The sequence below is a fragment of the Opisthocomus hoazin genome, chromosome 6, assembly GCF_030867145.1.
Source record: "Opisthocomus hoazin isolate bOpiHoa1 chromosome 6, bOpiHoa1.hap1, whole genome shotgun sequence".
In the NCBI taxonomy this organism is placed as follows: Eukaryota; Metazoa; Chordata; class Aves; order Opisthocomiformes; family Opisthocomidae; genus Opisthocomus; species Opisthocomus hoazin.
The window spans coordinates 8,099,483-8,112,879 of record NC_134419.1 but is presented as its reverse complement, the minus strand read 5'-3'; the positions used below and the strand labels follow the sequence as shown (position 1 = coordinate 8,112,879).

At 39.5% G+C, this 13,397-nt stretch overlaps 1 protein-coding gene across 1 annotated transcript in view; it reads right to left on the bottom strand.

Moving 5' to 3' along the window:
- Positions 1 to 13,397, bottom strand: part of FAF1 (Fas associated factor 1) — a 178,650-nt gene that overhangs the window by 29,321 nt on the left and 135,932 nt on the right. Inside the window, exons 14-15 of the mRNA XM_075424514.1 lie at positions 7,740 to 7,876; positions 5,111 to 5,199 (exon numbers count right to left, since the gene is read on the bottom strand). Coding sequence (XP_075280629.1) covers positions 5,111 to 5,199; positions 7,740 to 7,876 — 226 coding nt within the window. The remainder of the gene's footprint in view (positions 1 to 5,110; positions 5,200 to 7,739; positions 7,877 to 13,397) is intronic.

Sequence of the window (13,397 nt, the reverse complement as noted above, 5' to 3'; positions counted from 1 at the left end):
GAGAGTGCTGGGATGGACATGCAGGCATACTTATACAAAGAGCTATGGCAGGGAAAAGAAGGTGAATTTCTGTTGCTGTTTCGGAGGTTTTGCTTTCTTTTACGTATTTTGAAAATCCCCATCCAGATATTGGTGAGGAAGGACCTGCACTTTCCTCACGCTGCAGCAGTATCTATGAAGAAGAGATGTCACCTAAGATCAGAGCGCAAAGGTGGTGACTCTGCATGTCTACATTTTTCTACAGCTTATCTTCAGTCAGTCTGTTTACAACAGTTTTTCCCATTTAAAAATTCTTAAGTATCTCTCCTTTACACTAAAGAAAACAGTGTGTCAGCAGACATAGTTTAAAGTGAATTGAAGGTTTTAATTGTTATTTGTAGAAAGAAGGAGGTTTTTGAAGCAACTGTGGGCATTACAATTCCACCTTGAAGCCTAATCCAAGAGCAGGAGTGCTAGCGTTGCATAACGACAAAAATAAACACGACGAGAGACCTACTGTTACTTAAATGTGGGCAAGTTGGACCAGCTGTGTAACAGTCAATGCTTCTACAGTAATAAATGTTGACAGCAAAAATAAAAAGAATGCATTACTGAGACATCATCAAATGAGCCCTGTCATTACATGGAAACTCCACCCTGTATAAGCTTGTCAAAAAGTGTTACTGTAATCCTTTGAGAAGCCTCCTCCTCGGGCAATGGAGAAGAAATGTTCAGGATCGGCCCAGAACAGGTGTGTTGCGCTGCAGTGCCAGGGCTTAATCACGGATCTCTTCACATTAATCTCACAAAGGAACTAACTTGGATCATTCTGGGCCCATCATGCCACGCCGAGATGATTATTTACCTAACCAATTAAAGTAAGCAAGCTAACAGGGTGTTTAAAAATGGACATTCCAGGGCGTACAATATTTTACAATTATTATTTGTTCTCCTAAGTTCAGCATCAGGCACTGACACTTAAGAGGAACTGATACTACACGCTCTTTTCAAAGTCAGTCCCCGAAACATCTCCGTTCACACCTTGATCAACACTGGCAGAGGCCGGCTGTCCCTGCCCCGAGAAGATACCCTCTTTCGTTTGCAGGAGAAACTCCTTAGCCGCGTTTGTTTCCTCTTTGCAAAAACCCCCAGCCCCATTGCCTGAACAGCGGCTAAGGTATCAACATTTGTAGGGTGGACCAGAGGAGCAAACGTAGTTCGAAAAGGAAAATACATCCATCAGCTGTATTATGGCATTAGTGTAGCCTCAGGGTAATTTGTATCCACAGCCTGAGTTTGGACTTCAGACCCTAGACCTGGCTGCACTGCCAAGGCTGGGACTGTGTCCTGGCCAACTGGCTTTGCTGCTGTTGATGCCACTAAACCCACCATTTAATTACCCATTGGCCACTTCTTACCAGAAGTGTTAACTGAGCACGACATCTGTAGGCTGCTGATCATGCTTTATTATTTGCAGCTTGTTACTATGGCAATTTAAGTAGCAAACTGATGAAAACAGACAGCACGACAGCTAGACCATGTATCTACAATGGCACGTCAACAGCGTGGTCTAAAAGAGGCAGGAGGTTTCCAAAATGTTATCTGGTCAACACAGCTGACAGGCAGCAAACAACAGGCCCAATGAATCATACAATCATAGAATGATAGGTTGGAAAAGACCTCTAAGATCAAGTCCAGCCGTCAACCCATCACCACCATGCCTGCTAAACCATGTCCTGAAGTGCCACATCCACACGTTTTTTGAATGCCTCCAGGGATGGAGACTTCACCACTGTCCTGGACAGCCTGGTCCAATGTCTGGCCACTCTTTCAGTAAAGAAATTTTTCCTAATATCCAATCTAAACCTCCCCTGACACAACTTGAGGCCATTGCCTCTCGTCCTATTGCTAGTCACTTGGGAGAAGAGACCAGTACCTGCCTCACTACAAACTCCTTTTAGGGAGCTGTAGAGAACGATAAGGTCCCCCCTCAGTCTCCTCCAGACTGAACAGCCCCAGCTCCCTCAGCCACTCCTCATCAGACTTGTTCTCCAGACCCCTCACCAGCCTCGCTGCCCTTCTCTGGACACGCTCCAGCACCTCAATGTCCTTCTTGTAGTGAGGGGCCCAAAACTGAACACAGTACTCCAGGTGCAGCCTCACCAGTGCTGAGTACAGGGGCACGATCACCTTCATGATTGACTCAGAAGCTTGGAGGGGCAGGGAAAAGAATGGGACGGCAGACTGAGAAAGCCTGGGAAAGAAATCAGGTGCCAAAATTACGCACCACTGTACCTCATGACAAGTAAGCTGGATTACAATGAGTACACACGTGCATCTCAATGTTTTTAAGGTATTTCTTTGGAAGTTATGTAAGAAAAAGCTTAATCAAACACAATAAACAAACCTATAAATTAAATCCAATTGCTGGTGAAATTACGGTATTTTAGCACTTGCCATAATAGAAATATGCCCCAATTTGCCTGATTAAAATGTCATTAGGCTACAGTAGTGGACTTTGCTAATACATGGATACAGAGGCACAAGATTTAGCTAACCATACTATCACCACCAGCCAATGAAGTGACTCACTTCTCTCCGGTGCGTAAGTGGGTGACGCTGTTCAGAGCATCCTGCCTACACCATCAGGCGATGAGCAGTGTCGGGGAGCTGACTGTCAGGCAATGCCTGAGCAGCTACAGCCAGCGTCGTGGTGAACACCAGTACCATTAGCTGGCAGTGGTAGCAGTCATCCTGCACCCCAGTAACCATCAGAGGGCACTGCAAAACACGCCGTGCTGACCAGAACTATGCAAGAGCTGTGCTGGAAGCTTTCCTGTACATGTAAGTTAAAAATCCAAAGTGGAGAAGTTCAGCTGCATAAACTAACTCGTTAACGACTTTATGCTGTTATTTACAAGTGTCTCCAGTGCTCTTTCTCTCTCACACACTTCTGTTTACAGCAAAGCTATATAGATGATTTCTTTTTTTAAAACACAATAGAATTTTCTGCTTATGTTTTTGTGGTTTTATGATGACTTATTGTTGCTATTAAGAAAACAGTAACAGAAACCGGACTCTGCATCCTGTTTGGTATTGTAATATTTGGGGAAAAATTGCACCAACTGCAATAAGATCTTAAAAAAAGAAAAGGTGTTGATGTTTGAACACTTGAAGTTGTCAAGTACAAGACTTACAATGAAGCTACATGTTATGTAGCAAACCACAAAAAGACAATATTTTTTTTTCAGGCTAAAGCCCTCTGTTGAGTACAGGTTGCTTGTCAAATACTTCCTGTCTGGAATAGTAATTTCATAAAGCAAGATTATTTTTTGTTGTTAAACTTCCTGCTTCAAAGGCAAAAATATCTGAGATCACCTCTTCAGTGTGCTTGTAACAAGTGAAGCCAAGGTATAAGTAAATATCCTACCTGTGTATAGAACCCATAGCATCTTGGAAACCCCAAAGTTTATGAAATTTTCCATTAGTTTTCTGAACGTCAAAGTGTACTAGAAAAAAAACTCCTCTTGGGGAAGAAATGCCACTGGTATTCTCAGTGACAGAAAAAACAAAAGGAAATGGGAGAAAAGACTACAGAAGCCTTGGACGAAGGTAGATTTTATAGGAATGTATAAAAATTAATTTTCCGTTCACCCTACAAAGAGCACTTAAGAGTAAGGAGTCAGGAGACATCGATGTCAGCGCCGTGGGGACATACATGGCCGGGCTGTCACTGCTCCCAACCACCCAGGGCAGGACCCACAGCAGCTCAGGGCGCAGCAGTTAGTTCCCAGCTCTGTGATCATGGCCTCAAGGCTACCGAGTCATCTCTTTCTTTAAGCTTTATCTCCCTTACACCCAGACTTTTCCTCAGTTGCAAACCCACCTGGTTTTATCCTCATAGGACAGGCCTATCACTGCCTCACCTGACCTCTGCCTTCTTTCTCCTAAATACAGATCCCCCCTGCTCTGGACAACTGTTCTGGTCTCCTGTTCTCTATTCCATTCCTACCACTCCTATTTCTAGTTCCTTCTCCTATCTCTTACCTGCTCTTATCTCCCTACCTTTATATGCTCTTCTTTCCTTCTGTTCCTTCCTTTCTATCAGTTTTTATAGTTTCCAGTTCTGATCCTTTCTTAGAACTGATCTGTGATGTGAATTTTACCTTCTTATTAAAGCATTAAAAAAACAAATGCCACACCCGACATATTCCTCTTAAATGCAATAAAAAATTCAATTATATTGTGCCTTGGACTTCTGTTGTAATCCTCGTATTAAAATTTGTGTTCAGTACTAACAAAATTAAAGTAATTTTCTTTACCAATGAATTACAGGTAGCATAAATAGAGAAGAAAAAATGAACTACAGGTATTGTGCAGATACCATGCCTTCATATTATTATAATCATAATCGGTAAATCTCATACTAATGAGATACAAGATGTAAATGTGAAGAATGTGTTTAGTGAATTATTGTCAATCAACATCTATACAACAGGATAAGAATAATCTTGAATGGCAACACACCTATTATTATAAATTCCTTACTAAGTACTTCATTACTTCAAAATGTCACTCGCAATTTATAGAGTAACAGATAAACATCTCTCAACTGTATACCTCACTGTGTCTACTTCTAGGTAATTTGAAAAGCCACTTCTGAAAAGTCCTGTCATCACTTACCCACTCTGCATTGCTCTGAACGGTGATTCAGTACAGGCATAATTCTGGTTTTTAAGGTTGCTTTTCAATTCCCTCTTAAATGTATACATTTAAGATGTATCAATCTATTTTTGTTTTCTACCTATGACTTGGTGCTGGTCATTGGGAAAAAATCTGATTGTTGTTTCCTTGTATGAGCATGTTCAGCTCTGTAATATCATCGTAAATGTAAACGGTTACTCATGACTAACATTCAAATAAAGGAAACAAACTGAAAATGACAGTAAACCAACACGGGGAGACCCAAACAAATACATAAAGGACACTTAACGTTTTTAATCTCTGATGATGGAAGAGACACTAAACATATCATACCCAACTTCATTGCCTAAAGAAACATTTGGTTAATGTCGCATCCCCAGCGATTTGTGGAAGCCAGAAGGTCTCTGCAGTAACCTCCAAGTCTCACCTCATCCTTTATGTCTTCCTGCTGCTGGGCACTGAAGATCTCCATTGCAGCCATCAGCCTCATCATTAGCTCATCCACTGTCGTGTTACCTAGCAACAAAGGAAGATAGCTGAACTTCGTATCATTAAAGTTGTTAAACAAAAAAGAAGTCATTTGAGAATTAATCTGTAAGAAATAAGCAGAGTTAAAAAAAAAAGAGAGTACAAAATACAAGTATTTCAGCAGAATTCTTTTAGTTTTCCTTTTTGTTGAAAATTCAAAATTGTTTTTACAAACAAATGTTGATCATAGGCTGAAATTTTAGGTGGTTCAAATCTGAGCAATTCCTTTTGTGTTTGCATGGAATAACTCTATTTTTTCTTTTAACCACTGATGTTAGAGGAAACGGTTACAACCTTCCCTGTATCTGGAGTTCCCTGACATGAAATGGATTTTACAGTTTTAGAATTCCCAGGTATAATGAGGGAGACTGAAGCGATTGCTCCCTCAGGTAACAAAAGGCAGGATGTCAGCAGCAGCATCCAAGCAGACTGGTTTAAAAAACAGAATACAGTGATTGAATGCATGCTTGTGCACGCATTTTTATTCACGTACAACTAGTAGTAAAATTTCAAATAATATAATATATTGTCTTCAGTGTATTTACTTCTGATAAAACTTGTAAAGTTAATAATTGCGGAAAAGTTATCTGTGTATGTATCCAGAAACCCTGCACATGCATAGGAAAATGGATACCTCATCACATTCTTCTACCAGTGTGCCTCCAATCTTCAGTAAAACTGAAAGATCAGTTTAACTTCCTACCAAGACACACTCTGTGTTTGGTTTCTCCTCTTAGACTGAAGACTAGACTACCCGTTAGAGCCACTTGTCATAATAGTTAAAAGGTCTTAGACCATGAGAAATGGTCTCTGATTATAAACTCTTAACATCTGCCAACCTGAACAGCCTGTGGACCCTAGCAGAACAATACCAGCAAGAGCTAGATTTATACTGGTGATGCCGGTCGAAATTCTGAAAGGAGTAAACTAACCAGCAGCCACAGTACCACTAAAGAAGACAAAACTGTCCCCATAGTTTCCAGCCCCAGAAAAAATAAAAATCGAAAGCAAGCTTAGGCAGTCTGCATTTCAATAAAAGGCACTGGGACTGAGGTTTCTATATAGTTGTATCTCTTCTGCAAACATGCCTTCTCACCCGGCCCTGAAAGGGCCTCATTGTTCCCATCCCTAGCATTTGCTACCTTAGCAGAAAACGCTAGCCCACACGCGTGACTTTGGAGACTCCCGTCCATTGGAGGGTCTCCTGTCAACAGCTACCAGGGTCCCAACTCATGGGAAAACAACAAGCACAGCACATTTGATTTTTGTTAAAAGACAAACTTAAGTAAGGCTGCAATAGATCCCCAGTCTAGTTTAGTTCAAAAGACTGCAGAGAACCTGAAAAATCATTAAAACTTAATGAAAGCAGTGGAATAATTTGGATTATTTTATAATACAAAGCTGCATCATATTACGTCTTTGAGTCACGAAGTCGCTAAAACTGTTCAGTAATTTAAGCCAGCAAGCACCACTGACTTCAGTGGGCAGCACAGGTGCTTAAAGTTACACACATGATGAACTGGGCTGCAGAGTAATAAAACCAAGAAAATCTATTTATAAGGTTATTTGTATGAAGCAAGTTTTATGAGTGACAGAAGTACCATGAAGTAGTGTTGTGCTGTACCTTGCACCAGGGAGACCAAACCCATGCAAAACTCACAATTTTGGCCATAGGAAGGAGCACTGCAGATTACTCCAGAAAATGATTAATCCCACATGCAGAAAGAAACAGCAATGCTGTTTGCAAAAGGCAGTATTTCCTGGGGCTGACTTTCCTCAGGAAAATAAGGAGATTGGAATAAAGATTGCTAGATAGAAGCAATAAATAAATGAGGACAGAGTGTCATGAAGGCAGACTTGTGGAGAAAGCAGAAGAAACGAGAGACAGCCATTCTTTGATGTATTTTAATTTGAAGAGTTACTGAGAACAGCAGTCAAAGGGCATCACTCCACATCTAAGTCGTCTTGCTGCCAGTGAAATCAGAGGAATGCTTAAGCCAGGAAGAACTGCTCATGTAAGCCAGAAAGCTTCATTTATGTGAGATTATATTAGTAACTTAAAATACTGATCCGATTTGAGGTCTGAACACTGCAGGTAGGTCTGAAAAAGCAACTCATGTTCAAACACTAGCCCACTACGTGCAACATATTAACAAGGAACTACATGCAAAGAACTAAATGCATTCTTGCACTACACAAAAAGTGCAGCCAAAACCTTCTGGAAATCTGGATATAAATTTGGAAAACTAAGTGTAGCTCCTTATGTAGGAAATTTGGCTTCTACTTTCAAAAAAAAGAAAAACTTAGACTATGATGACACTACAATCATGGCAATTTCAATCTCTAATACCACGTGAATGAATACATTTATGAAGAGTAGATACTTATATTGTGGCAACTGAAAGTTTCTTTTGTGCAGTAACTTCATATTCCAAACATCGTAAAAAAAGAAACAGTTAGCAAAGATGTCTTCTAACAGTTTCAACACTCACACAATAAATACTTTAAATATAAAGCGAGAACTGTACCTTGTATTACATTCAATACTTCATTAGATGATCGTTTCCCCATAATAACAAGGAAAAGTGGAAACTGGTCTGTCTTCTGAGTTCGAATTGTTTGGGCTACAACACTCCCGAAGTGTCTAGTGCACATTGTCAGAAACCTATGCGGGAAAAAAAAGTAGTTACTATCGTAGAGGTGTTTTTGAAGTTAGTTTTTAAAAAATAATTATGCTAAATTCAGCAGTTTAACTGAGTGTTATTCTCTGTTTAACATCTAGGCTTCTGTATTTAATTCTAGAGCTTGTTATCCCTTTTTATGGTGGAATTATGAGAATATTTACAAATATCATAGACCCCATATTGTCTAAATGAAAACAATTAATAACTGGTTGAGACAGTGATTTAACAGAGAATTCTACTTCCTGTTACACTATTCTGCAGGCTATAATTCAAAACTACTCACCCAAAAAATCATGCTAAATCAATTGTCAAAAACTTCTACAGAGAAACTAAATAGACCCATACTCCAGTAAACATGGCGAAGTACAAAAATAGTGTAATTTCATATAAAAGCATAATTTAATAATGAAAGATCAAGGAATTGTTTTTATCAGTCATAGAATTAAAAGGCGATACTTCAGAATTGTGTTTTCTTTTGTACTAGGACCCTGACAGTGACATACTTACCAGTGGAGTCTAAAAACAATAATTCTATGCTTTTGACCAAAAAAAGCTCTCGGATATTAGCATACAGAAGTCTAGCATTAGTATTCTTAACACGATCTTGAATAAATGAAAAAACTGATAAAGCTTTTCTCTTCCATTAGAGGACTGTTTGAAATTAGCATTTCTTTCAAGAGAAAAGGGTAGCTTATGATATGTTTTCAGATCTGATGGTAAAAAGTAAATGTCATAATAATAATGAATTATGAAAGACCAAATGCAAATATAGAATGCTTTAATAAGATCCAATTTAATAAAGTCTGTAAAAATAATGGACTTTTAATAACACGGGTCACAAAAGGCAAAACAGTGGAAATTCTGCGGACTAGCCACTGGTACTGGCTTATTAATTCTTAATTATGTTCATGAAAGGCAACTTAAATCGTGTGTTTTCTTATGCCTTATGATAATATTTTAGGTAACAACTACTCTGAAATGTATGCTCTAACTGAAGAGCAAAGTCCTGCTGTCACATGCGTTAGAAGCCAAATCTATTTGAAAAGACAAACTGCATTAAAATGTCAAGCGCTCCAAGTCATTTCTTCTCAAAGATACTGAAAAGATTCAAAATTGCCATTTTTTAATCAACATATATCATAGCTAATAAAATGGCTAAAACCTGATAAGTCTGATGAGTACAACATTGGGCTTGTTCAAGGCACCTGAAGTATATTAAAAAAAACCCTCCTCAGAGAAAATCTATGGTATAGCTATGGCCATAGCTGGATGGAAGGCAATGAGCAGGGGCAGGCAGCAAATATTTCGAAGCCATGAATGTTACTGGCAAATACCTTTCCCTGCCTCTGATTCTCTGTCTTCTGCAATTCAGAACTATCACACAGAAAGACAATGTCAAAAATGCCAAATAGGGACTGCTGTATCAGAAACAGCTACGTAGAGACTTGCCATCTCGTAAAGATTAAATAAAATGTCCATAAAGTCTGGACATCTAAACTCTTAAGCCAAATCATGTGGGTGTTTTATTTTTGCTTTTCAAATTGGGAATACATAAGTGAAATCTTGGCCTCACAGAAGTCAATGGTGATCTTTCATGGCAATATGATTTCTGTGAGTTCAGGATTTCACTCCTGGAAGTAATAAAAACAGTGGTCAATTGAACTGAAGTGCTGAAACCTGTGGATTAAAACTGTTTAACAGTCTTCAAGATGCCACAGAAGAAAAGTACTCAAGTTTTCTGGCAAAACAAAATATTTAACTGTAGGTGAAAAAGTGCTGTAGAGAATATTGCTAGAAGGAATGAAACTAAGAGACTATTACCATACTATAATTGCACTAGTCAAAGGTGTTGGCTTGGTTTGCTGTTGGTTTTTTTTAATCAGTTCTGTATTTAGTGAACCCATAACTCAGTCTCATTATATACTTTTATAGGTATGGATTTTGTATGCAGAGAATTCTGAATGAAGTAGGTATTTCAGTACATTAAAATATCTCCCATATAATTTTTTTTTCCATGAGATGAATTTTTATACATGGAACTTCTGGCTGACTACATAGAACCTAACAGATGGTACCTCGGGGTCCTCTATAACTGAGGCTGGGAACAGGTTTCAGCTCCTTGGTTTCAGAAGACAGCAGGTCATACCAGGCTGTCATAAGGGTATGCACACTCTCCTGGTTGTGTAATGGCAGAACAGATGCCAGATGCCAACATGTCCTATCATGATGTTGTTTTTTTTTTTCTTGGAGACACTTCTTAAAGCCCCTGGTGACATCCGTCCTACTCTTTTGAATCGCCTTCCTCCTCTGCTGCTGTCGCACTCTGCTCAGCTCGCAGGGAGAGCGGCCAGCTCGCTCATGTACCCGTAAGAAGAGCAGCTCATGCCAGTCCTGACCCCAGTGCCACAGATGTGCCCCTGTTGCTGTCAAGCAGCCTCTGTCTGTCTTGGGGGAGGAATAAGAAACAACTCTTCCTCCCAGCACTTCCAACTCTGAATAACGAATATCCAGACTGCAGCATGGGCAGCTGCGGTGAGGATATTCATGGGGGATGAGCGAGCTGGTGGTTATCAATGCACATCCTCAGTGCAGAGCGAATATACACGAGAAACTCTTCTCACTAACATGATCCATCAAACTAGATCCTGCCCTTTGGAACCAAGTAAGACCCCACTTGTCTGTTGAACTAAAACACAGTAAAGCTAACAAAAATGTGAAGGTAGTCGAACGATACAACACTGAATAAAGAGACAGCAGCAGCAATCTCCAACGCCAACACCGTATAACTCCTGTTCACCAGCCATTACTCACTCACACACGTGCTTTTCACCAGGTCAGATCGTTATGCACTCAGCAAGTACTCACAACATGTCTCTTCATTTTACTAGATGGGTAGGAACTGAGTTTTCTTTCATGATCCCCATTCAGTTTTCTCATGCCTTTGAATAGATTTTGCAACTACTTAACTAATTTTGCACTGTTTTTCTTTTTCTGCCTGTACTGATAATGTATTTGCAGACCTTTCTACTTGCTTCCACATTCACACCCAGCAAAAGAAAAAAAAAAAATCTCCTTTGTGCTAATATTTACTGTCAGAAGTATGTGAGCAGGACCAAAACAATTTGGTGCAATAACCAGCATCTTGTTCTATACATCACTAACAAGGGATTTTCTTACTTTCATCTAAATAGAAGTGTGCCAGATCTTTCGGTGGCATCTCCAGAGCTGCCAAGAGAACTGCCTGTGGAGCGCATCAAAGAGCCAGATGTCCCTCCAGGGAGAACTGTTTTCCACAACACACTGGATTACTGTGATCTCCAACCAAAAGCGGGAATAGAGGAATGCTGCCAGAAAGGGAGGGCAAATGGCACCCTACTAGTCCTTTTATTTTTAAATTACAAAAATATTCAAGGAGGTACAAGTATGACAAAGGCAAAAAAGAATTTTATGAAGGAAAAAACCATTTTAAAAAAATCTCAGAAGTTAGAAGAATAAAGTTCATCAAGAAAAGTAATAGTTTTGGCAGGCCGCATCATTTCCTTGGTTCTTCCATGACTTGCTAGCAATGAAACTGGCAGTTATTAAAGCTACAGAATAAACATGGGCACTGACCATGGCTTGACAAGTACAGAAACAAACCCTAAAAACAATCCAAACTTCTCTTACTTTTTTAAATGTAGATTGAACAGGTAGTAATTCTTGGACATAGTTAACTCCTTAGTTAAAAGCAGCACACAGGAAAAATTATTCTAGTGAAATGGAGATGGTAATTTGGGGGTTGCTGATCACTGCACAGCAGTTATCCCTCCGTGTGCGCTCTGAGACAACTTATGCGAAGGGTTTTCATGTTTGTAGCACGTTAGTTTCCCAGAGAAGAACGTTATCATTCCCTACCAGCTAATATGTGATACATTATATTACAATACACTCCTGGCATAACTTTTTAGTAATTTTATCATAAAGTGCAATTTATTTAATATTACTTAAAAAGAGCTCCTAGAAGGCATCTATGAAAAAACAACAGCTTTAAAAATCTACTGAAAAAAAGTTTAAAATATTACTTAGTTTCAAAACCAAAGGGAATACTTCTTACAACTTAAGTCTGTGGTCTGCCATAGCTCCTGACCTCAGATGCGCTGCGTAGAACTTTGTGAATGCTGGGAGGCAGCAAGAATATGTTTTTGTGAGAACGTGCAGCTTTTAATTTTTATCAACAAAAGTGGCCACCTCTGGCCAAAGTGCTGATCATCCAAAGTGTTGATCTCTCAGCTCAAGATTTTTTTAATCTCCAGAAAGCTTTTGATTTATATGATACCTGTTTACACCACAAGATACGTATTGCCTCTTGGGGGGGGAGCCCAAAGGAGAAAGCCAGCCCCTAGGCGGGAGATGGCACCTGTTCCTGACGGGAGGTGTTTCGTCATTACGATGACTGACACTATCTCCTTGTTTCTTTATGTATCTCCTGCTTGTGTATTATGTTGTCTCACGTTTTTGTCATTCATATGGACAGGATCTACTGCAGTCAAGTTCGGATCCGTGATTACACAAGATCCCCCCTTACCACACCATGAATATGAACAAACAAACAAAAAAGCTATGATGCCGAATACTTTAGAAAAATGTAAATATCCCTTTAATATCTCAATTCAAACATTTTAGTAAGCTAAGAGCATCTCTGGTCTCCAGTCCCTAAAGGGGACACAAGGTAGAAGCGTTCACTGGCTCCCAAACTGTCGTGTTGTATTTTCCAATGTGAACTGGCTCAAAGTGATTCCTACTCTTACATAGTAGAAGCAGAATTTACAAAGAATTGAAGAACTGAGGAGGAATTACAGGAAGAACTGAGCAAAGAACTGATGATTCTGAGCAACATGAGTCCTCTGCATTTCCTTTAAAAATCACCACGCTGCTGCCCTTGGCCTTGATCCAGCAGAAGGACTCTAAAAGCACAGAGGAATTCACTCTCCTTTCTCTTTCCACTCAGAAAAGTGGCAACCCTCATGGATTTTAGACACGGACACCACCTACCAGTCAGAACTGAAACCAAATATCAACTCCTGGATGCCTATCCTCTGTTGTGGTACTGATTTTCAGTGGCCTACTGGAATCAAACTGATGATACAATCTGAGAGGATGAATAGCTCTGCATACAGCCCCAAATTAATCTACCTTCTCAAGACATTATGAAGAAAATTAAAATGTCAAACAGCCATGGCATCGTATAGTTTCAGAAAGAGTAACTAAACCTAAATTGCTAATTCTAGCTCTTTTTTGTTAATCATGTAAACCTGCAGAAGGAAACTAATGCAGAGCAAGCTGCGTATTGTACATCGTGGTGTACTCCTGCAATGTGCAAAGAGGGACAACTTCTGCTACATTTTGAATGTTTTATGTATGTTTAGACTAAAATTGAAAGCTTTCCTTTGCTTTCGCTTTCTTAAACTCTCCCCAGCATCTTAAAGTTAATTAGTAATTTTATTAGCAAATCTGTCTAAGGCA